Source organism: Aptenodytes forsteri, unplaced genomic scaffold, assembly GCF_000699145.1.
Source record: "Aptenodytes forsteri isolate BGI_AS27 unplaced genomic scaffold, ASM69914v1 Scaffold321, whole genome shotgun sequence".
NCBI classification, from domain to species: Eukaryota; Metazoa; Chordata; class Aves; order Sphenisciformes; family Spheniscidae; genus Aptenodytes; species Aptenodytes forsteri.
In genome coordinates this window covers 1,122,374-1,148,943 of record NW_008795030.1, presented here as the reverse complement: position 1 = coordinate 1,148,943, position 26,570 = coordinate 1,122,374, and the positions used below count along the sequence as shown (strand labels likewise).

General features: G+C 51.7%; 1 protein-coding gene across 1 annotated transcript in view; it reads left to right on the top strand.

The window, feature by feature from the left end:
* Positions 1-26,181, top strand: part of RPS6KA1 (ribosomal protein S6 kinase A1) — a 34,741-nt gene extending 8,560 nt beyond the window's left edge. Inside the window, exons 2-22 of the mRNA XM_019471243.1 lie at positions 9,525-9,578; positions 14,328-14,444; positions 15,549-15,630; positions 15,918-15,998; positions 16,798-16,877; positions 17,497-17,603; positions 18,210-18,247; positions 18,381-18,523; positions 19,164-19,234; positions 19,484-19,572; positions 19,785-19,849; positions 20,850-20,952; positions 21,262-21,389; positions 21,879-22,004; positions 22,472-22,561; positions 22,810-22,968; positions 23,189-23,350; positions 23,980-24,056; positions 24,224-24,341; positions 24,764-24,901; positions 25,225-26,181. Of these exons, the coding sequence (XP_019326788.1) occupies positions 15,600-15,630; positions 15,918-15,998; positions 16,798-16,877; positions 17,497-17,603; positions 18,210-18,247; positions 18,381-18,523; positions 19,164-19,234; positions 19,484-19,572; positions 19,785-19,849; positions 20,850-20,952; positions 21,262-21,389; positions 21,879-22,004; positions 22,472-22,561; positions 22,810-22,968; positions 23,189-23,350; positions 23,980-24,056; positions 24,224-24,341; positions 24,764-24,901; positions 25,225-25,347 (1,929 nt within the window). The 5' untranslated portion in view covers positions 9,525-9,578; positions 14,328-14,444; positions 15,549-15,599 and the 3' untranslated portion in view covers positions 25,348-26,181. The remainder of the gene's footprint in view (positions 1-9,524; positions 9,579-14,327; positions 14,445-15,548; positions 15,631-15,917; positions 15,999-16,797; positions 16,878-17,496; positions 17,604-18,209; positions 18,248-18,380; positions 18,524-19,163; positions 19,235-19,483; positions 19,573-19,784; positions 19,850-20,849; positions 20,953-21,261; positions 21,390-21,878; positions 22,005-22,471; positions 22,562-22,809; positions 22,969-23,188; positions 23,351-23,979; positions 24,057-24,223; positions 24,342-24,763; positions 24,902-25,224) is intronic.
* The last annotated feature ends 389 nt before the right edge of the window (positions 26,182-26,570 follow it).

Here is a 26,570-nt window from a genome sequence, read left to right as displayed (position 1 = left end):
CCCTACGCTGTGTCTGCTGCGGCAGGCTGGCATGGCACAGGAGAGCTATCGGAAAGCCTCGGTGGGGTTTGGTGTTTTGCCTGAGCTTGTATCTTGAGCCCAAACTGCTCATTGTCAGCTGATGATCCTGGCCCTGTGGCTTGTGTAGTGCCTGGAAAGGGTGGAGAGATTCCCCATTGCCTGGGAAGGGGGGGGAGGATCCCCCCCCCCCCTTTTTTTTTTTTAAAGAAACTTGCAGGATCTGGTGCCAGAATGCCCCTGGAGAGAGCCGGGAGCAGGGAGGAGAACGGGGAGTGCAAGGGGGCTGCCTGTGCCTGAGCCTCCCTGCTCTCTCCATCCCACAAGGGACCCGAGCTCTCTGGCATAAAGCAGATTATTTTGGTGCTCCTGGTCAAATGAGTCGGGTAATAACAGATCAAAAAGGATGTTGTGAAGCAGAAGGGCTTGCCTTGCCTGGGGAGCTCTGCTGCGTGAGGCCACCTTCTGCCTTCTCCCTTCCTGAACCTCAGGCTTTGCATGAGAAAACATCTTATCCCTTTATCTGTTCCTAGATCCCCCCTGTTTTAGGGGTGCTGAATCTTCCCACAGAGGTGTTTATGAAATGGGTCCCTGCTGCTCTTACCCTCCTGTTTCAGAACAGAAACACGTTTTGGACATTGACGATGCTCCGAGTGCCACCTGCTGGAGTGTGCTCGAGGGGGAGCGGTGGCCGGGCAGCCAGCCTGGCAGGGTCCCCTGGGGCTCTCAGCCTCTTTGGGGTGACACGGCCTGTCTTGTGGCTGCATGCGCCGGTACTTGTCACCGCTGTCCCACCGCGCTCTGCCGGGAAGTCCTGTGCTCTGTGACTGCTGCTCTCCTCCTCGTTGCCAGAGCATGTTGGTGTCTATTTGTGGCCTCCGGGATTTTGCAGTGTTTCCTCCCTGTGACAGCTCCATCCACCTCCACGGAAGGTGATGTGGGTCACTTTCTTGCATACAAGAGAAGTGAACTTGCTGGTGAGAGAAGGGGCCCATGAAAAAGGGTGGAACTCTGCTCCATCTAAACACCAAACAGGGTAAAACTGCGCTGTCTTGGTCTGAGTTTTCCCTTTTTAGGGATTTGCTTGTAACCCCCATTGCAGGGAGCCAAGATCACTGCTCGGAGTGGCAGCAAAGCCCTTCCCAAGGGTGACCAAATTAATTTTACACTGAGCGTTTGGCTGCCTGTCTGAATGGAGAGGAATTGCCCCGAGGAAGACAGCGGAGTGTTTCTAGGATGCTCGGAGGCAAAGGCTTTTGGTTTAAGCCATATGGAGGGAGATTCCTGGCATTATCCATGCCACAGTGCAGTTGGTCACTCACTTCTCCCAGCTGCCTTGGCCCCGTAAGAGTTTGTGCATGAAGGTAGCGATGAGCAGGATTTCTAGACACCAGCGTGTCTATGCAGAGGTCTGACTGTGTGTCCTGGGTTTCTTCTCTTCTCCCTCCCCCGTTTGTGGTTTGTTTTGTTTTGCAGGAGACCAATAAAACAGTCCTTGGAGATAGTGTAGGGTGAAACGTGCCTCTTTTCCACTGCAGAGCTGTTCCCTCTCAGTAATCCCTTCCTGCAAACCTCTAGCAGGAAAGCTCCTGCCAGGAGTCCGCCCCCGTCCTTATCCATTTATCGGAAGTTCCAGTTGCCGAAGTCTCCGGTGCTCCTTAGCTGTGTTTGTAGAAGTGACTTTGTCCAAGACTTCCATCTTCAAAGCCGCCCTGCGGTGGGCCCTGCCTCCCCCCGGGCTCTGGCTGCCTCCCGAGGCTTTTGTCTGTCAAAACAGCAAATGCCCTTGTTCAGCGTGAGTTCAGTTTAAAGGACTAACGAAGCTGTCTGTCTCCCTGCAGATCCTCTTGGATTGCTCTAAGAATCCCCCTCTTCTTTTAAGCTCTGTCCGTGACCCCAAGCATTTATGCTCCTCCTGCAAAAGCTGTTGCTGATTCTCTGATGTCTCACAGGGGCTTGGGCTCACCTCTTCCCTCCATCTGCCGCCTGCTTTTATAAAACCCCCAGGACTGAATTCTTCTGCAGCTTTTCCTGCTCCAGGTGTGGTTGGAAGTGGCTGAGGAGCTCAAGCGAGAGGTCTCATGTCTTTTCTCCCCGACCTTTTGCAGATGCGGGCATGCACGTACTAAGCAAAAGCAACCCTGTCTTATAAAATGCAATGAAACGGTGGCCAGACCCTCGCTTTGAGCAGGCAGCCCTGCAGTGGTGCTGGATCAGTGATGTTTGGGATGATGCTGGAGTGGGAAAACCAGAGCCCACAAGGTTTCGTACCTGGAAGGGAGGGCAGCTGTGGGGCCGAGGGAGCTGGCATGGCCCAGGGAGCGTGGGCTGGGATTAAACCCGTCGGAACATGTGCGGGAGAACAGGACAGAGTCTCCTCTTGGGCAGAGAGGTTTTTAAATCTGCTTGAGGTTTCAAATTATTATTTTTTTCTTTAATTGCCTGTATGGTATGTGTAAGCACAGGAGAGATGGCTTCGGTGTTTAATCTTTGAATACAACCTTGGTACTGCAATGCCCGCTTAATTAGATAGAGTGAAACTCTTGAATTCTCCCAGGTGTTTTTTTTTTTTAACTTTGGCAACTGAATGAAATTGGTACGCTCTCACAAAATGTTCTGCTTGGCTGGACTTCCAGGTGTTTTTTTTTTTAACTTTGGCAACTGAATGAAATTGGTACGCTCTCACAAAATGTTCTGCTTGGCTGGACTTCTGTTTTCAACTTTTCTTCTAAGCCGTAGCGAGTGGCAGGCCAGGAAACAACTCCTTTCCTGATAAAGACCGAGTAGCAGCACCTGCTTACTCTGACCCAGCTCTTGCTCTCCCTTCCCAGCAAAGCCCCAGGAGCGGTGGTGGGCTGACGTGGTGACCCTGCCACGTGCAGGACATGCACGTAGCAGGGGTACAGGGTGACATTTCTCAGCTCCCGCAAGGTCCCCGGGGCAGTGGCAGGCTTCTCGAAAGGTGTCGGTCAGAGGGCAGGTTTCCTGTGGGGGTAGTTAGCATCGCCTGCCTTGCTTTCCTGGAAATCGGTGGATGGCAACAAAGTGAGTTAAAATCTGCAGCTGCTGATACGAGCGTCTCATTGCTGTGGGCAGCACTTCCTCTCGGGTCGAAATGGCTCTGCCTCGAGGCACAGCTCCCTCCTCTCCGGCCCGTCTCTCTAAACAGGTCTAGCCCGTCCTCCGTGCTGGCTGGTGGGTCTGTTCAGAGGCAGGTCCCGCAAGCCGAAGCCCTTCGCTTTGCAAGGGTGTCTCTGCTGAGGGAAGAGCAGTGCTGCTCAGGGACAAGTGTCCCACAGGATTTCTCAGGCTGGGGCCAAGTCTGGGGGCTCCCAGGAGCACTGAGGGTGATTCACCAAAGAAGTGCAGACAAAAGTCCGTGGTTCTGGCCAGTTCTTTGGTTGCAAATGAGACCAACTGTCAGCCTTGCCCAAATAAGGCCTTTGCAGGAGGGGAGGCAGTGGCTGGGGAGGTTGCTTTGCTTTGTTTGTTCCCCTTTTTGCGAATCACCACTTTCAAAAAAAAAAAAAAAAGTTCCAGACAGAGGAGCCTTTGCCTCTCTGCTCTTCACAACAGCAAAAGGCAGACTGGCTTCCTCTGCAAAGCTGCAGCATCTCTTGCTTCCCATTTATTTCAAGCTCCCTGCAGAGCAGGAGTTCCTCTGCAGGGAGGTTATTGCTCTGGAGTAGATTGCATAAACTAACTTAATGCAAAAGTTCAGGAGTGTGAAACTCCCACTCCTGAGGCTGGCACCCAGGAGCAGTCTGCGCTGGAGGGGTCTGCACGAGCTACAGCCCCAGTGGCTGCACGCGGTAGACATCTTCTTCATCCAGTGCTTCCTGGCCAGCAGCTGAAACCTCTGCTGAGACATCCCTCTTTGGTCTAGCACAGGGGCACCAGTCCCACTTCCGAAGCGTATTGACATGACAGCAGCTGTCTCTCTTCAGGCGGCAGTTCTTCACGCCGTCACCTTCCTGTTTATGAAACCCTGATCCTTCCCAGTGCTCGGTGGGATGTAACTGGATCCTGGCAGGAGGCAAAGGCAGTCCCTGGTTATTCTGATTTAAATCTATAGGGCTAGCAATTGTCCTGTTTTATGGAGCTGATGTTGGGACTTGCTGGAGCTTAGCCCTACGGTCTTGTCTGCTGACACAGAATTGGATTACAGCATCTGTAAACCGTGCACTGGGAACCATTTGTATCTGGCACCACTGGATTTGGAGATCATCTTTCCTAGGACTGATGTGCCAATGACAGCAGGTTCACACAGAGTTTACAGCTGGTCTTGGCACTTCGGTACCCGCGTCTGGCCCACCGCCACTCAGGCAGCATCATCTCACTTCTCCAGGACCTGTGGGCATAGGAACGGAAAGAACAGAATTGGCAAACCCACTTCTGTCACCAACTTTTTCCTCTTCAAACATATGGAATAAGGCCTAGAGGTGACTTAATTCTGCCCTAAGAGTGTCAAACTCACCCGGGATGTGTAAGATCATTTGGAAGTGTGATGGAGGAAGGCTCTTGCTCTTGCTCTTGCTCTTGCTGCAGCTCAACCAGCGTGTCTCTTGCCCTTAGACCCACAACCTGCCTATTGGCGTGCATTTGCCTGCACCACAGTTTCCTTTGGTTTATGCTTCTTGCTTTAGATTTAGCTAAATGATAAATGATAAATGATAAATGATTGACAGCCGGCTGAACATGAGCCGGCAGTGTGCCCAGGCGGCCAAGAAGGCCAATGGCATCCTGGCCTGTATCAGAAATGGTGTGGCCAGCAGGAGCAGGGAAGTGATCGTCCCCCTGTACTCGGCACTGGTGAGGCCGCACCTCGAATACTGTGTTCCGTTTTGGGCCCCTCACTACAAGAAGGACGTCGAGGTGCTGGAGCGTGTCCAGAGAAGGGCAACGAGGCTGGTGAAGGGTCTGGAGAACAAGTCTGATGAGGAGCGGCTGAGGGAACTGGGACTGTTTAGCCTGGAGAAAAGGAGGCTGAGGGGAGACCTCATCGCTCTCTACAACTCCCTGAAAGGAGGTTGTAGCGAGGGGGGGTCGGTCTCTTCTCCCAAGTAACAAGCGATAGGACGAGAGGAAACGGCCTCAAGTTGTGCCAGGGGAGGTTTAGATTGGACGTGAGGAAAAATGTCTTTACTGAAAGAGTGGTGAAACATTGGAACAGGCTGCCCAGGGAAGTGGTGGAGTCCCCATCCCTGGAGGTATTTAAAAGACGTGTAGATGAGGCGCTGAGGGACATGGTTTAGTGGGCATGGGGGTGTTGGGTCGACGGTTGGACTCGATGATCTTAGAGGTCTTTTCCAACCTTAATGATTCTATGATTCTATGATTCTATGATCACCTTATATTGGGATTGTTACCTGTTCGTTTGGTTGTGTTCCCTTCTCTTGGGAGCAGAGACAGCGAAGCAATGGAGGTTTGCACTCTTGCGGCAGCCTTTCCCTCCATGGCCGTTAACTGCATCCAAAGTGAAGAGCTGATGGCTTCTGCTTCTGACCAAGACTAGTTTATGGTCTCTAGTTTTAGCAGAGGGGCTTCAGGATGGGACTCTTCCTTGTGAAAAGCCTCAGGAATTCAAAGCGCTGTTTCTAGGGGAAAAAAGGGGCAGGTAGGCTGAGCCAGGCCCCTGGCAAGGCAGGAGGGGGTGAGGATGCAGTTCTTTTTGCCCATTATTAACACACAGGTCAGAAAATCGATCAGAAGAGAGGTCAGGCCACGAACCAGAGGACTGCATCGTCCCGTCTCACACTGAAGCATGCCTGCCTTCTGCAGCTGCTTTATTTCCTTGCACGAGCTGTAGCTGCCCAAACGTAAGCTCCAGCTTCTGTGTTTCTCTGCTGCAGAACTGTTTTGAGATCCCTTGTGCCTCCTGCCACTGAGGAGGGAGTGATCCCCCTGGGAAACAGGCTATAGGAGTGGGAAAGAGCTATCAGGGTGCCCCATGTCGACACACCTGCAGCCTGGCAGCAGTTTGAATGCTGCAGTCCAGGGCAGCACTAAGCAACTTAACAGCCGCAAAAGTTGCATGGATCTGGAAAGAAGTTCAGTAGGAACTGTGACTTTTTTAAGGTATGGAGTGGGGACAGCTACAGGGATTCTGTAAAACAGCAAAGGACCTTGCAGTGACACTGGTGACACAGCTGGGTAACTTTTGAAACCATCTAGGGCATCTGTTTTGCATAGATGAAATGCAGATGGCCTCTTGACAGGAACTGGGAGTAAGCACGTGGCTCACTGTTTCCTTGCAAACACAGAAATTGGGAGAGAACTGATTCAGAACCATAGGGCTGAAGCCCTTCTTCCCTCTCCTCTCCGCTCCCCGTGTCTGCACTGCCTGACTTGGCCAATTCCCATCTCCTTCCCACTCCGGCCCTATTAAGGCATCCCTTGATGTGTAAGAGGGGTGTCGCGGTGCAGGAGCTGACCCCCTGAGCAAGCAGGCAGGATTGTGCAACCCTCCCATAAGATCTCAGTGTGCAAACCTCACGTGGGGCCTCGCAGCAGCGTCCCAAAGACCTGATACAGCAGATGACCAAGCAGCGACTCCGACACGGGGCAGGGACAAACCAGGGAAGGGTGCAGAAGCTGCCTCCTTCCGGCTCTTTCCCTGGAGACCTGCAATTCAGCTGATCCTACAGGGAGAATATTTGTGCTGACTCAGCATTTGTGCTGCTCGGAGCAGGGGCAGCTTAACTTTGGGGAAGAAAGCTACACAGACTCTCAGTTGCTTGTTGCTGCCTCGTGTGGTGGCTGAAATTGCTCTTTCTATGCCTGTTTTCCTGTCTGTGACATGGGGGACTACACTGATCCTCTTGAAAAGCCTGCTGAGATTTGCTGATGGAAAGAGCCATGCCTAAGCACCCGTAAAGCCATCCAGTGTTTTCATTTGGCTGCTGGTATTGTGCAGCTATCGCCACACAATGCAATTTCCCCATATGAAACCACAGTTTCCTTTCAGCGAAAACTCCCAAAATACATCCCAGTGACGTAACTACTACGCTCGGGGTTCTCGTGCTGGTCTGGGTGCTGCAGAGTGCTCTAAGTTCAGAAGCCAGCTTGCAAAGTATGGGAGAATAGCAGCCTAAAGCTTTGGAGATGCTGAGGCTCCTCTTTCGCAGCAAGCCAAGGATCCAGGAGGCAAGTGTCTAGCTGATAAAATATCTGCTCTGCATACAGTACTATGCTCTGTCTCTTCTGCAGGACACGAGAAGTTGCTGAATCCCCTGACCTTAGAAAGCCAGACCTTATCCAGTTTTAATTAACGACTTTTCTTTTGGAAAAGGCATTTCTGACGGTAAAACTGCTTTCTAAGAAGCGTCTTTCCTAGGTGCTGCCAGAATTTGGGAGTGTTTTGGGATCAGAGCATGTGTTGAAGCAACAGAAATTAAAACAGCTTCTGGTTAGTTGTTGATGAATAGGAAGCAAAATGCCAAAAGCGTAATCTGTTTCTAGCTCTTGCAGGTTTTTTTTTTCCTTGCATTTAGATGTGACTGTCTCAACCAGCAAAGTGACAAAACGCGAGCAAAAACAAACCTGTCTCTTGGCTTCTGGCTTGTAAAATCCTTCCTCAAAAAAAGGGGAAAGTAGGAAAGAGGACTTGTATTTTGAACTTGGTGTTGGGGAAAAAAAAAACAATGTATGTACGTCCCCAGCCCCTGATCTAGGATGACTAAGCCACCTGCAGTTCGAAGGCGGCATTGGGAAGTTCAGAAGTTGTCTCCTCCTCTGACTTCAGCGACCTCCTGGGCTTGGACCTGGCCGGTGGCCGGGGGTGTCCTTTTATTTTCCAAGAGCAGCAAATATTTCCCAGTGGTGCAGGAATCTGTGTAAAATGGCCTCCCCCGAGGCTGTGGGTGTCAGAAGATAGCTGGTAGCTCACAGGAGCAGAGTCTTGCCCTGCTAGGGTGGACCTGCAGAGAGATCCGTGCTTGTGGGAGAGAAATCGATCCATCCCCATCCAAGGCAGGGTTCGGTGCCTGCTCGCTGGTCGGAGCAGTGAAGGAGCTGGTTTCCCTGTGGGTGGGTATGATCCCCGGAGGGGGACCGCTGAGGTTTTTGTGATCGCTTTTGAGCGTTTGGGAAGGGGTTTAGTTGTGGCTTTGGTAGATGTGTCAGCCGGCTGCCCCGGGCATCCGCTTCCCACAGCGGCAGCGGGACAGACACCTTCTCCGAGACCCAAAGAGATCTTGGCTGCTTCCGCAGCAAAGGCAGAGCGATGGAGGGGAGGAAGGGGAAGAGGTGACTGCAAGGGCCCCCTCCGATCTGATTCAGTCCTTCCGGGGCTGAAAATCAGTTAATTCTTAACTCTAATCTTGTTTCCACGCAGCTCCTCCCTTCCCTCAAGGCTTGCTTTTTCTTCTCTCGCCTCTCCGTAGCTCCTGTCCTACTTTTAGGTCTCTCTGCCTCGCGCTGCACCCACCCGGTTGACGTTGCTGGCGCCGAAGAGCCCTGCCAGCGCCGCGGGCTCCATCGTGCTGACAAACTGCTTGAAAAGACACAAGAGAAGTCACAGCTCGAGCCTCTCTTAGATCCCTTCTGTCTGCAGTCACATGAGTTTTATCTCATCTGCAGCCAGAGACTTGAACCTCTCAGAGGAAATGTTTCAAATCTGATTTGAGTTTTTGGGGGGTGATTTTTCTGTTCAAACTTAGCTCATTATCTAAAAAACAGGTGAAAGAATACCTAGGTGGGATAGATACCTAGGTGGGTACGTTCGCTAAAATACAGCAGGCTTGGGGATTGACCTTGCAAAAACTTACTGACCTTGCGAAAACTTACTTCTTCCCTTAAGTCTGAGTTTTTGGGGGAGAAGGAGCCGTATCCTAGCTGAGAAGCAGTTCTTTTCTGAGCTCCTTTGAAACGCTTCTGCACCTCTCCCTATAAGGGTTCACAGAATTGCATCTGGCCCCAGAGGCAGCATAAACTGACATTTCTAATGCTGCTCAGGGACCTGTCAGAGCAGCTGGGCTGGCCCTGCCCTCGAGGGATGTGGTGAGTTTGAGTATTTGAGTATGTTCCTCCTGGTTGCTTTAGAAACGCTGAGCCTGCCCCTGGAGAGAAGCCCTCTCTTTGCCATGGGGGTGCCAAACTTCCCTGCAGACCCAGGACGCCACTACCAGAACAGATGCTTTTGGAGTTTGTCCAGGTGTGGCTGAGAGTAAAATCTGATCTAGGCGTTAATCAACCTGCCAGAAATTAATTCTCTCTCCTTGGTGGTGGTGCTCCGATTCTTGGGGAACATGTGTAACCAAGTGCCGGCATCGCGTCCTTCTCCACTGCCTGTCAGAGTTTATCAAAGCCTTTAACAGCAGCTCGCTCCAGCTGCTCTCCTGGAGCCACCAACACAGCTCGGAATCGCGTCCCGAGGTGCGATGTCTGGTGGGACACCACCAGTGGCTGTAAACAGCTTGCCTGGTTCTTGCTAAACAAGGTCGTTGGGAAAACTTTAGCGGAGTATCACAACCCCTCTGTGCTGACGCTCATTTATTGTCCCGCAGGCAAAATCAGACATCACTTGGATAGAGAAAGACCTTGCGGACTCGGCAGACAAGGTAAGAGAGCCTGCTGCAGATGTGCACCTCAAGGAGACTCATGCATTTAATTTGCACTTTGTCCCATGACGGGTCGTCCCACGTATGCGAGGACGTAAGCAGTGCTTGCAAGGGCCTCTCTGAAAACCAAACACTTTCTTGCAGCACGCCCCTACCAGCCCGTCTCAGCTAGGTGGGACTGCTAATACAGAAAACAGCTATTACTCACTTGCTCACATGACATCCTGGACTTGACTTCATCCTCCTCCTCCTTCCTCCCCACACCAAACCCCTTTCCGTGCTGTCATTTATGTCTCCTGTGGCTTTCTGATCTTGTCATGCTGGGGCGGGCGCTCCAGTGTTTTAGTTGCATGGACGTACAGTGGGGTTTTTTGATTGCTTTTCTGAAGCTCCTCTCCCCGCGCTGAAGCGCCTGATAACACAACATGCAAAATTGTCTTGGTCGGGACAAGATTTATCAGATCTTGCCAGGCCCACACACAGAGAGCTGGCTGGCTGCAGCACCTGCGCGGCTTCACTGAGCAACGTAAAGCTTCCTTGCAAGCGGTGATGGAAGCTCATCTTTGGACTGCCCGTTGTGAACATGGTTTCTGCTTCACTGGGACTGTGGCAGAATGAAGGAGGTGCCAGTGTGAACCGAGTCTCCTGGAGGCTTGTGCTCAGCAGCTGCACGGTGCTGTTTCGTGCTGCTCTCTGGCACCTACTCCCAGCTCCCTTGCTTTGGACCTCATCAGCTATCGAGGTTCCCTCTGCGGAGCTGGGACCAGCTGCCTTGCTGGTATTAAGTCATTTGTTTCTTTCGTTATCGGTTCTCAAAGAGCACGTTATGGGGGCGGCGGGGGCAAGACAGTCATAAGTAGTCTCTCTGGGTTCAAACCAAGATCTTCTTTTCATACTCTGCGCTCTCTGGAGAAATTCAGAAATCAACGCTGACACAGGGTTATTTCTAATTGCAAAGGTGTGTGGGTGTCTTTTTACTCATTTCAAGGGGTTTCTTTCTTACCTGCGCTCTCTGGGGTCTTGCTGCAGAAAACATCTGTCTGGCTTGACCCAACGGAAAGGTCAAAGGGGAACAGGCTTGGAGGGGCAAGGAGGCAAAACAAGCGATCTAAATACCTCTCCTCTGTCCCGCCAATAAATCCAAGCAGCAGTGGGTTCAGAAGCTGTCTGCATCAGAAATGCCCTTAAAAATACCTCGCATGGAACTTCCCAGGGTGGCTCTTAGATAACTCCAGTGTCCACGACAAGGGCTCTTGTGCAGCATAAAGCAAACGAAGGACTAGGTGCAAATCCTAGCGATGCCAGAGGATTTGCTTATGGGATCGATGCACCCTGAATCCCATCATGGGTGACCCATCGTCCCTGTGCCAGTGAGAGAGCAAAGAGATGTGCAGCTTTCCGAGGTGGTGTCAGACCTGTGTGGGGTTTCATGAGTTTTTCTCTTCCTTTTTAAAGAGTAAGTGGCTTCTCGGAATATTCCCCCGTTGTGGAAATACCCCCAAAGCTCACAGCCTGACGTGAGACACATGCAGCACTAGATGGAAGACACTTTAGTCACTTTAACTAGACCACGTATGTTTTCTGTCAGCGTCTTGTCTGAACCAGGGAACCCAAAGGTGAACAAGGAGCTGTGAGATTATTTTTTTTTTAAAAAAGCAAAACAAGAAAAAAAAGAAAAAGCCCCAACCACAAGCGCTGCTGCTGGGGAGTGGGAGCGTGAACCTGCCTCCGTGCGACCGAGTCGCTCGTCTCCATTGCGCATCTGCCAGCTGGGCTTTAACCACCTGTATCTCCTCCATCCGGCAACCTCAAGCGTGGGGCGTCCATGCAGCGCCGCGGGAGCCTCCCTGCGCCCCAGGAGCCGGCCATGCTTCCCCGGGAGCTCGCGGGGGTGGCGGTTACTGGGACTGTGCGATGTTGATCGGGATGGGAGAATGGAGAGGGACCCTAAACTTCCTCGCATCTGCGCGTTCCTCACGCTCTGGCTGCAGAGGAAACACCGAGCCAAGCCCTGCAGCCTGCAGCTGCCTGCCCCCAGCCAGCTCTCCAGCCCGGTCAGTACTGCCGCTAGCTCGCTTTGCTTCACTTGGTGTCACTGGTTGCTCATCCAGGTGGGCTGATGCTTCACGTAGATGTTCGGCGCGGTCTGGTTTGCTTTTCTTTTTCTGCCTTCTGGGATAATTTGCTTAATGGCGCTATTGTAAGAAACTTATTTCGATGCAAGCAAAGGCTGTTTGTGCTGCAGCTCGGTGGCACGCAGGTGCTTTTGTGCTGAAGACTCGTTCTGGTGTGCTGCTAAACAGGCTGTAGGAGCTGATCTCCAGGGTCCTAACTGTTGAATTGCAAGTTACTGGATGAGCCCATGGAAGGAAACCTCCCTTGTGTCAGCAAGATGCCAAATGGCATCTCAGAGCTTTTCTCAGAGAGCTCTCAACAATGTCTCCGCCGATGCCACTTTTGGTCTAGTTGGCATGTATGTATGTTTGCTGATGTGGTCTGGCTGGCAGGCTGCGTATGCAAATCTCTGCCTGCCTTGAGATACAGCTTGGGCTGCTGAAACCACTTGCAGTTAAACACACTGGGTCTCGCTCTTGGCCAAGGCGAAGAATTCCCACAGCTGTGAAAATAACGTCGCTCCGCAGCTCCTGAAGAGCTGTGGCAGGAGGATGGGTCCAGGTGCCTTGGAGGTGGATACAGGAGTTCATTTTAAATGTTCCTTCCTGCAGAGGTGTGGGATGCTACAAGGTGAAATAAGACGGTTGTACAAGTGCTGATGCTCTGTAGACCTGGTTTCTAGTGTTTTCATGAAGATGGGGGGCGGGAGGAAAAGAGCCTACAGCTTCCACTGGTCCCATCCCCAGGTCTCTCCGTGGAGAGCTGAACAACGTGGAAGGACTAGCAGGAGGAGATCTCTTGGCTGGCTCCCGCTCAGGCTCTTGGCCAGAAGGGGGAAGCTGTTCCTAGCCACAGCTGTCTGCCGTGGACTAAGCCTCCAAATGAAACCAGAAGTGTAAGGTGGCTGATTTAAGCTGGGAGATCATACGGAACACGAAAACTTGTTGTTACAGGGATTATAAGATCTTTCTTGTCTGTGATCACCGAGACCAGCAAAAGGCAGGATAATACGGGGGGAGCTCCTGCCCTCTCCCCGTGCTCGGGCTGTACGTGCTGCGCTGCTGAGTGCGTGGGCTTCTCTGCTAGGTCTTAGTGTCTGAATAATGCAGGATCTTGAGAGAGCAAAGCTACCAACATGGAAACAAAGCCACTTCCTAATCTAGAGAAAAGCCAAGCATGAGGGCGGGAAGGGAAGGGTGCTCGGTGCAGGTAGGCAACCACATCCGCGGGCGCTTGGCAAGGCCGCCCTCCTCAAGAAGGTGCTGGGAGTGGGCTGGGGTGCAGAGGAGAGGCAGAGCCTGAAACTTGGTTCCTGTTGTTTTTAAAAGCTGCTTTGATTAGCTGGGTTCCAGACCAAGTATCTGAATAGTTTTAGAAAACAACGTAACTTTTTTTCCCCCCCCAACTCTGCAAGGAGAAAAACTAAATAGTAGTTCCAGCTTTCTGGCAGCCTCTGATGGCCACATCTGCCCTAGGGTCAGAGAGCAACCGAGTTTAATGTCCTTTGAAACATAATTGCTGGCCTTCAGGTCCAAATAGCAACCAGACCATGCCTAACACTGGATAACGTGGGACTGAAGTGCTAGGAAGCCTGGACTTGCCCTTACAAGACGTACAGCTACAAGGGATTTCTGGCCTGAGTAAGATTCACGTCTCTAGAAGTGGGAAGTTGAGTCCAGCCTGCCCTGCGGGCTCTCCCCATGGTCAGCCAGGAGAGGGGCTGGAACAGGTCAAGCTCAGAGGAAACCCAAGTGCAGGTACACTGGCTGGGTATGATCGAGAGAAGTAGAGGGAAAGGCACAGCTGGAAGACTAGTAGTATAAAAAGTCTCTTTATATTTGGGATGCAAATAGAAAGCAGCACAAGGTGTTTCTGTTGAGCTGAACTCTGGGCTTTATGCACCAGAGGTATGGACGAGGTTTGCTGGGGAAAGGAGGTGTTTCAGCATCACCTCAGGGTCTGCGGCTGTTCTTGCGTGCTGACCTAGCTTCGTTGGTGAGTTTATTCGAGAGACTGCTGATTAAATCTCTTTTTCTTCTTTATTTTTTTTAAATAAAAGAATGTGTTTTAAACAAAACATGTGCCAGAGACCTTGGCTTCCCCTCAATCTTCTTGAAGGCTTGAGTCTGTTAAGGCATCATCTGTATGTGCTGAAGATGCACTAAGACTTATGTTGCAGAGTTGCTCAGATTGCTGAGCAGATGGGCTCCAACATGTCTGATTTTTGCCAGCCCTGGCCGTGTTTTGACAACAGAGCCGTATTTTTGTGTTGTGGGATTTTTAGTGGCATAAACACTCCTGTTTTTGCCACCAGTGCCTTAAAAAGGAAGGTGCTTTTCAAGCACTCTTCTGAAATGCAGTTCAAAGAAACGCAACACCTGGCGGTGTGAGGAGCGGAGCCTTTGGGGAGAGCGCTGGATATTTAACAAGGCTGCCTGGTGCAAGCCGACGGATCACTTATTTATTCCAGATGTTGAAGCCAGGAGATATGTGTGACAAGCGCCGACTTTTATGGTTCTCTCAGATGTGGTTCCTGTGAGTCTGTAGCTACAATCCTTGTTCCTTAATCCGATAAGGCTTGCTTTCCCTTGTTCAGGAGTATATTCCCAGTCAACCGTGTCCCCTCTTTTTCAGGGCGAAGGTGTTGTGAAAGAAATCAACATCACGCACCATGTGAAGGAAGGCTCCGAGAAAGCCGATCCTTCACAGTTTGAGCTCCTGAAGGTGCTGGGACAGGGCTCCTTTGGCAAGGTGAGTTCACTTCCTCCTATGTGTCATGCCAGATGAGTTATTTTGATGACAAAAGGGACTACCCCCAACGAAACCACTTTCCTGATGCCCACCAGATCGTGAGAATCTGACTGATGAGCCCACTTAGCAAATGGTTGCTTCTAACTTGAAAGGCAACTGTAGTCATGCCTTCTCAATAAGGGCCAGCCTGTATCTCCAAAGCTCCCCTGTAATTCTTTTTTCAGATGGTCAGGAGAAAGGAGCAGTATCCTGCTTGTGAACGCAGGTGTTGCGCAGGGCAGAGGGACCTCCTGCAGCTCTCTTAGCTGGCTGCCAAGCTGTCAGTGGAACTGAGGACTTGGAGGACTCGGGCATGTTCCTCTCTTCTCAGAAATGATGCTGTGTGCATCTGGTTTCGGCCCCTGTTTACGGTCCAGTTTCCCTTCTGTGAAGGGGGAAGGAAGTAGCCTGTAACTCTTATCTATTTCAATGGGTAAATAATCCAGGTCTCTTACAGACCATCTGCTCACGCATTAAATCAACTTCACGTCAATCAGTTACCAGCGCTAACAGTGGGGGCTTGCACAGGACTGCGTGCTGTTGCCTGGGCAAGTGCAACAGTGGCTTTATGCGAAAGATGTGATGTCTTTTTGAAGCTGCCTAAAACCAGGTAGTCTGGGACATCAGGGAAGGACAGGAGGTAAAAATCCAGAGAGGATGCAGCACCTGAACGTAAGGGGTTGATCTGGCTGTCGAACCAGCAAGTCACCAGGAGGCTTTGCGGTACATTGAAGTATCAGTGCTTCAGGTCACAGCTCCCCGGCATCAGCCACAGCCCCACGGGAACTGCAGGAGTGAACAAGAGGTGTGGAAGACGGGAGAGGAGGAAAGCGCAGTATAAAAGCACGAGTGCTGTAATGGCTGGAGATAGGGGGTGAGAGGAGTTTACACACAGCACTTTCCTTGAAAACCTCATGGGCTTCACATGGAGAGCTTGAGGTACTACTTGCCAGTCCTGTGGCCAGCTGCTTCTTAGGGTTACCGTGAGGTTTGCCACGTCGGGAGGCATCCAACTCCTACTGCTAATCTTTAGCGCTTGGCTAATGTGGTGCCCTTCTGCCTCAGGTTTTCTTGGTGAGAAAAATAACACCACCAGACAGCAACCACCTCTATGCCATGAAAGTGCTCAAGAAGGCGACATTGAAAGGTAGGAGACTTTTACTGCGATGCTCTTATCCTCCATGTCCTAAAGAGCGCTGGGGAAATGTCACAGCAGCCACTGCTGGTGATCTGGGTGAAAGAGAAGTATCTTTACCTCAGCCAAACAGCCTCCTTTTCTCTCCAAATATAAAAAACCCTTGTTGCAGTGCTGGGGGTGGAAAAGATCTGGCTCAAGCTGCCGGGTATTAAAGGGCTTAAGGCTGGGAGCAAGGCTGACACCGGGGTACTGTGTGCCTTTTTCTGTGTCTGAGCTGTTCCTCTCTCTTCCCACAGTGCGTGATCGAGTAAGGACAAAGATAGAAAGGGACATCCTGGCTGATGTAAACCATCCCTTTGTGGTGAAACTCCACTACGGTGAGTGTGGAGCTAGTTGGGACACTGGGAGAGGGGCTGCAGGCTCGAACAGACACTGACTGCTTTTAAGCACAGTAAAGAAAGATGCTACTACAGGCACACCAGCCATGAGCAGGTAGGTGAGCATGAGGCATCTGGCAGCAGGCTGCTTGGAGGATGCCGAGAGCCTCTCATGGTCCCTAACAGGCTTCTGGAGATACCTGAAATGGAGAAGAGGCCTGGACTAGTCTGTATCCCTCAATGGCTGCGCTGCTCTGGAGCCTTCACAATCCCCTTAACACTAATCCTTTCCTGGAAAGGTCTCTGGTCCCATGCCCGCTCTAGCTATTGAATGGGGGAGCATAGACCGGGAGAAGAGGTTTAAACATCAAATCCTTGGGATTAAAACATTAAATCAGGAGAAATTGAGAAAGCAGAGTTAACTAGTCAAGCCAGAGTTTGGGAGAATTAATGCTCTGACTCTGAGGCAGGCGAGGACAGCTTCTTTCCCTGTAAAGTGACCAGTGCCTCTCTCGGGAAAACGGCCCTTTCAGTAGGGCATCACTGGCTGAAAGGGAACCAACCGCCCCGTAAAATGAGGATTTTCTGCAGTGCCAGAGTGCTGCTGGTGAGCTCCCATTTCACCATCATGGACGGGCTATCTCATTTACCTCAAATAATTAGCCCTACCTGTGTTTAACCTAGTAACCACGCAGGGCATCTGCACAACTGGAGCCATTGGGATTTAAGTGATTAATGTAACACCATGGAGCCTTCCCTCCGCGGAGGGGTCTGATTCCCGCTCTGGCTTGTGTTTCAGCATTCCAGACGGAGGGGAAGCTGTATCTCATCTTGGATTTCCTCAGAGGAGGTGACCTTTTCACTCGGCTTTCCAAAGAGGTGGGTACGCTCTGGCATCTTGGTGGGTTGCCGAGGCTCTCGGTTCATCTGGGCTTAATTGCCTGGAGAAGCGACTGATCCTTGCAAAGTCTCTGAGAGGGGTGGAAACAACCTCCAGCTTGCTGCTAGCCCAGAGCCGGCAACAGGAGAGGACGTCTCAGGAACCCTGTCCTCTGGCAGAAAAGCAGCAGCATAGGAGGCAGGTCTCACCTCCGCAGACAGCTTCTGCTGAGCATCACGTTAAGAACGAAAACAGGCGAGAACCATGTTCTGCTGCAGCGTTGGCTGGTTGTGTCGCCTCGCTGGGACAGGGCGAGGGCAAGGAATGGGAGGGGTAACGAGAAGTTGTGCCAGGTGAAGACAACTGGGAACATAACCTGGTTAACGTAAATGAAGAGTGTTTTAAAAACCCATCTGCTGCTTAGCAACCTCATTTGTTTTTTTGGTGTTGCTGCTTAGCTGATACTTTAGGATGGTGGGCGAAGCCTGGGAAAATTAGGTAGGAAAGGGCAGAAGGGAGCAACATGGATGCGAAAGGTCTTGCATGGGTGCAGCGGAGGTGGTCCCGCTGCCGGCGTTGTAACCCCAGCGCCTGTCCGCTTCCTCTCCCTTCCTGCAGGTCATGTTCACCGAGGAGGACGTGAAGTTCTACCTAGCAGAGCTGGCTCTGGGGCTCGATCATTTGCACAGCCTGGGAATCATATACAGGGATCTCAAACCGGAGAAGTACGTGTGGCACAGCTGAGGCAGGGAACCGAGTCCTTCAGCTCAGTCCCAAGCCTGTAGTCAGCAAATGGCGTAGCCTTCTTCCACGAAGGCAAAGCTGAACGATGCCCGTAGGCCAGCCAGATGGAAGGCGGCAGTGCCAAGCGACAAGGCTCTTGCTCCTCAGATCAGCAGTTACGGCCAGGAGTGCTGCGGAGGCAGCATGTGTGCACCACATGTCTGAGCAGTAATCCTTGGCAGTCTCCGGGCTCCAGCTTTAAGCAATTGAGAGCCTTCGGAGGGAAAAGGCACCAGGCTGGGCCTCTGCAGAGACGCATACCAGCTGCATGACTTGGTTATTCTTACCTGGGGGATGTGGGGGATCAAAGGTGGTGTAACCTGTGTGCGTCATTCGTTCGATGTGAAGTTGAGGGCGTAGAGAGAAGGGAGCTGCTCTTTGTCCCACTCGTGTCTCGGTGATGGAGCTTGAAGCACTGGGGGAAGGGACAGATAACTTTCTCCTCTGGATTCTGGGAGCATCTCAGACCAGCCTCTGCTGTGTGTGCTTGTTCTCACCAGCCTTTGTTGCAGACAGTAACAACTTGTTTTTTTCCATTCATGCTGTAGCATCCTCTTGGATGAAGAAGGGCACATCAAACTCACAGGTAAGGGACTCCACAAAAGCCTTGTGCTCCGGCAAGGTTGGTTCTTGAAATACGGAGCTTCTCTTAGGCCTCTCTGCTCTGTGTCATTGCTCAGGGCACGTGGGTGCATGCTGACGGTTTTTCTCTCGTGTAGATTTTGGCTTGAGTAAGGAGGCTATAGACCACGAGAAGAAAGCCTATTCCTTCTGTGGGACGGTGGAATATATGGCACCCGAAGTTGTGAATCGCCAGGGCCACTCCCACAGTGCTGACTGGTGGTCGTACGGGGTGTTAATGGTATGTACCCAGCCAGCGTGTTTGGAGGCCTGGCTTAGCAGCTGCGCCAGCGGTAGCTCTGAAACACCCTTACGTGATTCTGCACGTCTAGCAGATGTGCTGACCTGGGGATGTTCTCCAAGCTCCCTGAAAGGGCTCTGTAACGGGCCGTCCCGGCATCCAGCCAGGAACGCGTGTTTCTCGGGGGAGGCAGAGCTCCTGAGGCTGTTGTCCCAGCGAGCGCTGGGGTGTGGAGCGTGGGGTGCGCAGCGTGGGGTGCGTGGGGGTGTCCGTGTCGGCCCCAGCACTGGGATGTCGGTGTCTGGGTGCGCAGCGTGGGGTGCGTGGGGGTGTCTGTGTCGGCCCCGGCACTGGGATGTCAGTGTCTGTGCAGATCTGGTGCCACCATCTGGCGGGTGCTGAATCCGGGGGCTCCCGCAGGAGCAGGCGCGGGTTTGAACATGTTCCCGCTGCAGACCTCGAGAACCAAGCTCCTTCTGAGAAAGTATGATGTCTGCGATCTTTTGTAGAGCTAGGCTTTTGATCGCTCGCAAGCTTTTCGCTAGCTTTGGCGAGCTCCCAGATGAAGGTGCGGTGGGATCTGTGCAACCCTCAGACTTGCTCAGACGTGTGACCTCCCCTTCTTCTCTTTCCCTCCCAGTTTGAAATGCTCACCGGCTCGCTGCCCTTCCAGGGGAAGGATCGTAAGGAGACCATGACCCTCATCCTCAAGTAAGAGGAGTTTCTCTTTCATGTATGTACAGGGGGCGAGCTTCTGCTCTTTCTCCGAGCGTGTTGCAATTTGGGGGTTCTCACAACTTAATGGCAGCATTTGGCAAGCGGTTTTGTATCAACAGTTAGCTCGGAGGGTGCAGTGTAAATGCCAAACAGATGATTGTGCTTTCGGGGGTGGAGGTGCTGCAGTTGGGTTGTGGGTTGACTTCTTTAAACCTGCAGCTGATTGCATAACTTCCTCTCCAGAGCAAAGCTGGGCATGCCGCAGTTCCTGAGCTCTGAAGCACAGAGCCTCCTGCGAGCCCTTTTCAAAAGGAATCCAGCCAACAGATTAGGTAAGATATTTTTTTGGTTTCTGAGTACACCTGATGCTGTATCGGGGCCTCTCACATCCTCGTGGGTCAGCAGCATGTTCACACTTGTGCTCGGTTAATGGGCTCGTTTAATTACAGCCAGGTTCCCCATAATACCTGGCTGTGTCGCATACATGGTAGCCTTCGTTTTGTCGGTGGTTTAACGCAACGCACTCCACGGGTGCACCTTTCAGGTTCTGGACCAGACGGGGCGGAAGAGATCAAGCGCCATCCTTTCTACTCTACCATCGACTGGAATGTGAGTATCAGTAATACAAGAGCAAACTTCTACACCACCCCGCACCGGTGATGCAGTTCTGCTGGCTGCAGTAATAGCACCGTCATGATGCTTGCAGACTGAACCAGCTATGGGAGAGCTACCAGTCCCTGTTTCCATCTGTTCCAATAATCCTTCCCGAAACTAAAATTCTGTTTGTCACGTGAATAACTGTTTCATACCTGAGTTGCCCATGATCTCACTTTGGTTTGAGTTTACTCATCTCTCAACGGTAAAGTGCAGGTTTTAATTGGGGTTTGGCGCAACAAGGGTTGTCTTGCACAAAGTGGGAAGGACTCGGGGAAACAGTTCTGGCGAGGAAATACCTTGTTTTGTACAGAGAAGCAGGGCGATAACTGAACCGGCGTTTCCCAGTTGCTTCTGGCCAACTCCCTGCTTTACCATGTAATTTTGGTTCTCCCCTGTTTTCCCTTACTTGGTAAGGGATTTTGAAGATCGGTCGTTTACTGCTTTCGAGGCACCCAGCAAGCTGCTGGACTGAACCTCCAGCAATGCTAGTAAAGCTTATTTCAAATGTTTCCTTCAAGAAGCAATTTAAAAAGGATGCTTGCGGGAGTGCTGGGATACGAATGTCCTCCTAGGGCATCTCCTCCGGCTGCCCCTGGGCAGCTCTGTGTCAGCAAAGCCCAGATGGGAGTTAGGAGGAGGTGGAAGAGCCTGGCGAGGTCAACACTTTATAGATATTGCTTCTGGAGTGGGGCTAGATTACATATAGAACACTTTTTTTTTTTCTTGATTTAATATATGGTAGAACTTGTAGTATTTCTCCACAAACTGACTCAAAAGCACCCCACTGGCCAAGAAGTCTTCCCTCAGACTGCTGAGCTGTAGTTAAATGCTAAGCCACAGAGCTGTTTCCAGTTTCACAAAATCTCTTCTTGGCCTCTCATTCCTAGCAAGCTCTCTCGTGTGCGAGAGCGTTGACCTGTCGGAGCACTTTTGAGCTGTCTCTGTTTTGCAGAAGCTGTACCGCAGGGAAATCAAACCACCGTTCAAGCCTGCAGTAGGCCAGCCAGATGACACCTTTTATTTTGACACAGAATTTACATCGCGTACACCAAAAGGTTTGTATGAATTCACGCAAAGCCAAAGTTTCCTGCGTGAAATGATACTGTATGGCTTAATACCGGTTTGCCGGTGCCAGCAGGGCGAGGTTTGCCTCCTGCTAGTCCTGCCAGCTCCAGACGGTTGCAGGACTGAGGAGGTGGCCCAGCCATAGATATGTGGGGTGTTAGGGGTAAGGTCGGTGCTGCGTGGTGTGGCTCTTGTCTTGAATAAACTAAAGAGGAGCCACAGCTCCTGGGGAGCAAGGGGAAGGCTTCTGCTTCCGCAGGGCTAGCCCTCTTCTAGTTGTCTCTCGACTCCTGTTGCAGATTCCCCAGGCATCCCCCCTAGCGCTGGGGCCCATCAGCTCTTCCGAGGCTTCAGTTTTGTGGCGACCGGATTGATGGAAGACGGCAAGGTGAAACCTGCCCAGTCGCCTCTACATTCGGTGGTACAGGTAAGAAGTGGGGACAGAGGAACAACTGTTTGAAGCTGCAGTAATACTCCGGAGTGGGTCTGCGGGACCTCTGTACCATCTGGAGCAGAGCTAACGGGAAGCCTGAGGCAGTGCCGTTCTGTTTTGAATTCTTGCATCCTGTTGTTCCTTCACGTCTATTGACTGTCACGTGCAAAGGTTGGCAGGGCAATGCGAGTCTCTTTGCTTTCCTCTCCCCAGGTGGACCCGGGCTAGCGGGAAGTGCGTGTAAATGCCCGTGGGTTGAAAGGTGCCACCGAAATGCACCATGCTAGGTGCAGATAGTGTTAGCCCACTGGCCTATATCTGCCTTGTTCTCCTCTCCTCCCTCTCCCCAGCCGGGAGGAGAAGCTGTGGGATGTAGCAGACAGCAGTCTGTCAGCTCGCTCTGTGTTGCAGTTAACTCATCACGTTGCACAAACCTTTCCCTGAACCCTCCCAGCTCATCAACTCTCCGCTCTCCTCTTGCAGCAGCTGCACGGCAAGAATGTCCAGTTCAACGACGGCTACGTGGTGAAGGAGGCAATCGGCGTCGGCTCCTACTCAGTGTGTAAACGCTGCATTCATAAAGCAACCAACATGGAATACGCAGTCAAGGTCTGAGATTTGCCATGTGAACTGAACTCCCCCGTTAGATTTCTGTTCGTCCCCACAATGACCAAAATAACATCCAGGAATGAAATCGCTTTCCCTGCTTGCGTAGGGCCTAAATGGACAATTTCTGTGCTGCCGTGCACATAACTGCACAAGCTTTCTTATGTAGGAATAGCGGGGAAGCAGTGTTCTCCTCTGTCAGGGGGAGGACAGTATCTCACCTTTCTTTGCAAAGTTTGCCGTGGCTATGTCAGCTCTTAACAAATAAGCCAGACATAAAACGTTGGGGTTTGGGGACGCAGAACCGGTGAAGCAGCGAGGGGATTTCTAGAGCTTATTGCTAAAGAGGGCAGGGACAGGGAACGGCTATGGTGCAGGATCTCTGCAGGGCTCCAAACACTCAGCTTGTTTGCTTTGTCTTGGCCCCTTTCCCACCCCGTTGTGGCTAATGCTTATCCATACTCTTGCAGGTTATTGACAAGAGCAAGCGAGACCCTTCTGAGGAAATAGAAATCCTCCTGCGATATGGACAGCATCCCAACATCATCACCTTGAAAGATGTGAGTGTAACTTGAATGACTTCTCCTGTATTTTGGTTTAGGAAGTGCAGACTGGTCTGGGGGGGGGAACAATGCAGCTCCAGCACGGGCAACCCAATGGCCCTGCTCAATGTATCGCTCTGGGGTGGGGAAGCATCCCCAGCCCCACCTCTGCGTTGCTGATTTCTGTCTGCTCCTTGGTGGTAGAAGTACAAAAGGGAAGCTCCGGAAGCGCTTTTTGGTTAACCCCTCCATACTTGCTTTGGTAGGTGTATGATGATGGGAAGTACGTGTATCTGGTGACTGAGCTGATGAGGGGAGGGGAGCTGCTGGATAAAATCCTCAGGCAGAAATTTTTCTCAGAGAGGGAAGCCAGTTCGGTCCTGCACACGATCTGTAAAACGGTGGAGTATCTGCATTCCCAAGGGGTGAGTATGGTTACGTCTGTTTTCCTGGGAAGCTGTCTGGCATTGCAGTAGGCTCCCTCTCCTCCGGGGAGTAACTGTGCCTGTCAGGACTATTATTTCTTACTGGTGTTGCTGTCTTGGCAAGCCAGATGTGGGGCCAGGGCAGGGGTTGAGTGTCCTGATGCAGCTTCAGCCCTTTGTCTTCCAGGGGTATGAGAATGGCACTTTCTTTGCTCCACAGGTGGTTCACAGGGACTTGAAACCCAGCAATATTCTCTACGTGGATGAGTCAGGAAACCCCGAAAGCATTCGCATTTGTGACTTCGGCTTTGCCAAGCAGCTGAGGGCTGAGAATGGCCTTCTCATGACTCCCTGTTACACAGCAAACTTTGTGGCACCCGAGGTAAGCACCTTACTGACCCGAGACCCTTCGGTAGCTCTCACGTCCCTCCCCTAGCCTGTGCTCTCACTCGGCACAGGTAGGTCTGCCCTGTTCCGAACTCCAGCCTGCTCTGGCATACTCCGTCCTGGAAGAAGTAACTACAGAAATACCACTTGTCGTAATGAACAAGCAGGGGATCTCAAGTACGGTCCTCCAGCTTGTACTGTCCTTATGAGGGGATCTGCTTAGGGTACTGAGACTCCCTGAAAATCCCAGTGATTTTCTAGGCTGCTTCCCTTCCTGATTAACTGACCTGTTAAAAGAGGTGGGATGATTTTCCACTCGGTTGTCTTGGCGCAGAAGAAAGAAAAAGAGCAGGCACGCAATGCAGCATGCGTGCAGTGTCACCGCACTGGAACATGGCTTCTTTCTCACTTGTCGTTTTGATGTGCCTGGGGGGTTCCTCTCTTCCATGAAACCGAAATCTGATTCGAATCCCTGATCTTTAGTCCAAGACTTTGCTGTTCAGTAGGGCTCTAGGAGCTTCGCATCCAGACTGCACCCAGGGGTGAAGCCGCTCTTCACAAGCTGAAGTGAGCTCAACAAGAAGAACCGAACACGCTTTTTTTTCCTTTGCTTATTCTGTTCAGGTACTAAAACGCCAAGGCTACGACGAGGGCTGCGACATCTGGAGCCTGGGAGTTCTCCTGTATACGATGCTCGCAGGGTAAGCGCCTCTGTCTGGAAGGCAACAGCTGGGGCTGTGACCACCTTGCTCTCAGACGTGCTCTGCGGTGGCAGCTGGACCCCCTCCTCGTCGGTTGCTGCTACCTGGAGGCGGTCCCTGGCTGGGTTACAGGACAGTAAATCAAATGCTCTCTCTTCTCTCCCCAGCTGCACTCCGTTTGCAAACGGTCCCAGTGACACTCCAGAAGAGATCCTGACCCGGATAGGCGGGGGGAAGTTCTCCGTCGGCGGGGGCAATTGGGACACTATTTCTGACATGGCCAAGGTACGGTTTGATATTCATCTGCGTTACATTAAAGGGTTGAGGTCAAGCACGGCCAGTTGCCGTGAGGCAAGTTTAAAGCAGGTTGGGGAGGGAGGGCAGAAGAGGGAGGAGAAAACCAGCAGTGTAGCTCCTACCCCGTGCGTATCTCCCCCGTAGCAGCTCAGCAGCGTGCCTCTCCCTGCTTCGTTTTAGCTCTGGCTGTGAATATTTGCGTGCAACGCCAACCTCGTGCTTGACCCATGCGGGGTTTGCTGCTGTGTTACACCTCCCAGGCCTACCGAAAACATATTTTATACAAAAGGAGATTGATGTCTGGGGACTTTAAACTTGGCCTCTGAATTTAAATCCCAATTTGGGGGTGGACTTTTGTGTTTTAAAGTATGAAGTCTTCTAAAGTCTAACTTTCCAAACGATGCCCTTAGGATCTGGTATCAAAGATGCTTCACGTAGATCCTCACCAGCGCCTAACAGCCAAGCAGGTCCTGCAGCATCCGTGGATAACCCAGAAGGACAGCTTACCCCAGAGCCAACTGAATCACCAGGACGTTCAGCTTGTAAAGGTGCAAAGTCTGGGCTGGGCCTTCAGCTGGTTCCTCACGTACCTTGGGCTCTTTGGAAAGCAGCGGCCCGGGTGGGGTGATGGTGGTGTGGGCAAGGCAGGATGGAAGGTTGGAGAGGTGTGGGCCAGGGGAGGCAATACAAGGCAAGCTGGTTTTTTGGCAGGAAAGCCTGCGTGTCAGTACGGGAGGGAGATTTAAAAGAAAAAAGAAAGTCCTTCTGGCTTTGTTTGTGGGTCTGGCTACTCTGGTCCCTCATCTTGTAAAGCCGTGAGTCTGAAATACCTCTTCTACATCTAAATGACTTCTCGTGCCTTCTCTCCAAGGGGGCGATGGCTGCCACGTACTCTGCACTGAACAGCTCCAAGCCAAGCCCCCAGCTGAAGCCCATCGAATCCTCCATTCTGGCACAGAGGCGGGTGAAGAAACTTCCTTCCACCACACTGTGAAGCTGGGGCGGTCTGCAGCTGCACGGTGCGGTGCAGTCACACCAGACTTTGCACACCTACTGAAGACGGGGGGGCAGGAGATCGGGCGGTCAATGCCTGCACAGGAGCTCCCTCGAGGACTTCTTCTCAAAAGGCCAAGTGCCTTTCTGTTTCTGAAAGACTGGCTCCTCCCTGTGTGGACTGATCTTTGCTGAGAGAACTTCACTGTAAAACTTTTTTGAAGTGTAAATTGTCGATTTTTAAAGACACCCCTCTGTGTATATGAGAACTAGAATGTATAACTGATGTCAAGTGGCACTAAAAAGCAGCTCTGATTCACCCTTTCCTGTGTAGGGCCAGATATTTGGTGTAGCTACATCATTTCTCAGCATTGATCCTCTCCAAGGCCATTGCAGCTGGAAGACTGCGTAACGTTTGGGGTTTAGGCTTTGGGGTTTTTCCTCCCTTGAACCTTTGGATGCCCTTCCCAAAGCCAACCCCGCAGACTCCTAGCCAGCAGCACTTGTGTTTGTAAAGGACTTCTCTCCCATCCCCTTCGCTTCACTTTTTGTGCATGTGTGTTCGAGTGTAGGGTTGATTTTTCAGACTCCGTTTTTTCCTCTCTCCGGCCCTCCCCCAGCCCAGACGGCAGTTCTCTGAACAAAATAAACCACGGGTTTTCTGAACACCCCCTTAGACGCTCGGCTGTCCAGAATACCTGCTAGGTTTGTCTCATTCCTTCCCTCTGCCCTCCCATCTTCGTGTTCTCCCCATCACTCCCTGGGGAGTTTGTCACCCGCGCAGTTTGAGATGACAAAGGAACCTTCGCCTCGGCAAGGCGGAGGCTTTGGGCTGGCTCTGGCTGCTGCTTTCACCATTTTTGGTTTTCCTTTCCTTCAGCAGGAACCTATGAAACAAACCATCCTTTTTTTTTAATTTAACTTTGTTCTACAGCTGGTAACTCAGGGTTTCCTTCTGAATTGTACAATAAATGTGTCATTCAGTTGATGTTTTTTTACTGACTGACTTTTAGCTGCAGGATAAGCGACCCCGGTCGTTTCCCCACGTCGTACGGGGATAATGATTTTTGCCTGCCTTTTGGGAGACCTGCAAAGCTTTTTCATCTGGCCCTGTGATGGGAAAACCAGCAGTACTGCAGTAGGGCTGCAGATTATGCCACCTTCTCTCAGGTGCAATACCTCACTTTGCAGTGGGAAGTAATTAGAACCAGCTATGGAATGAGG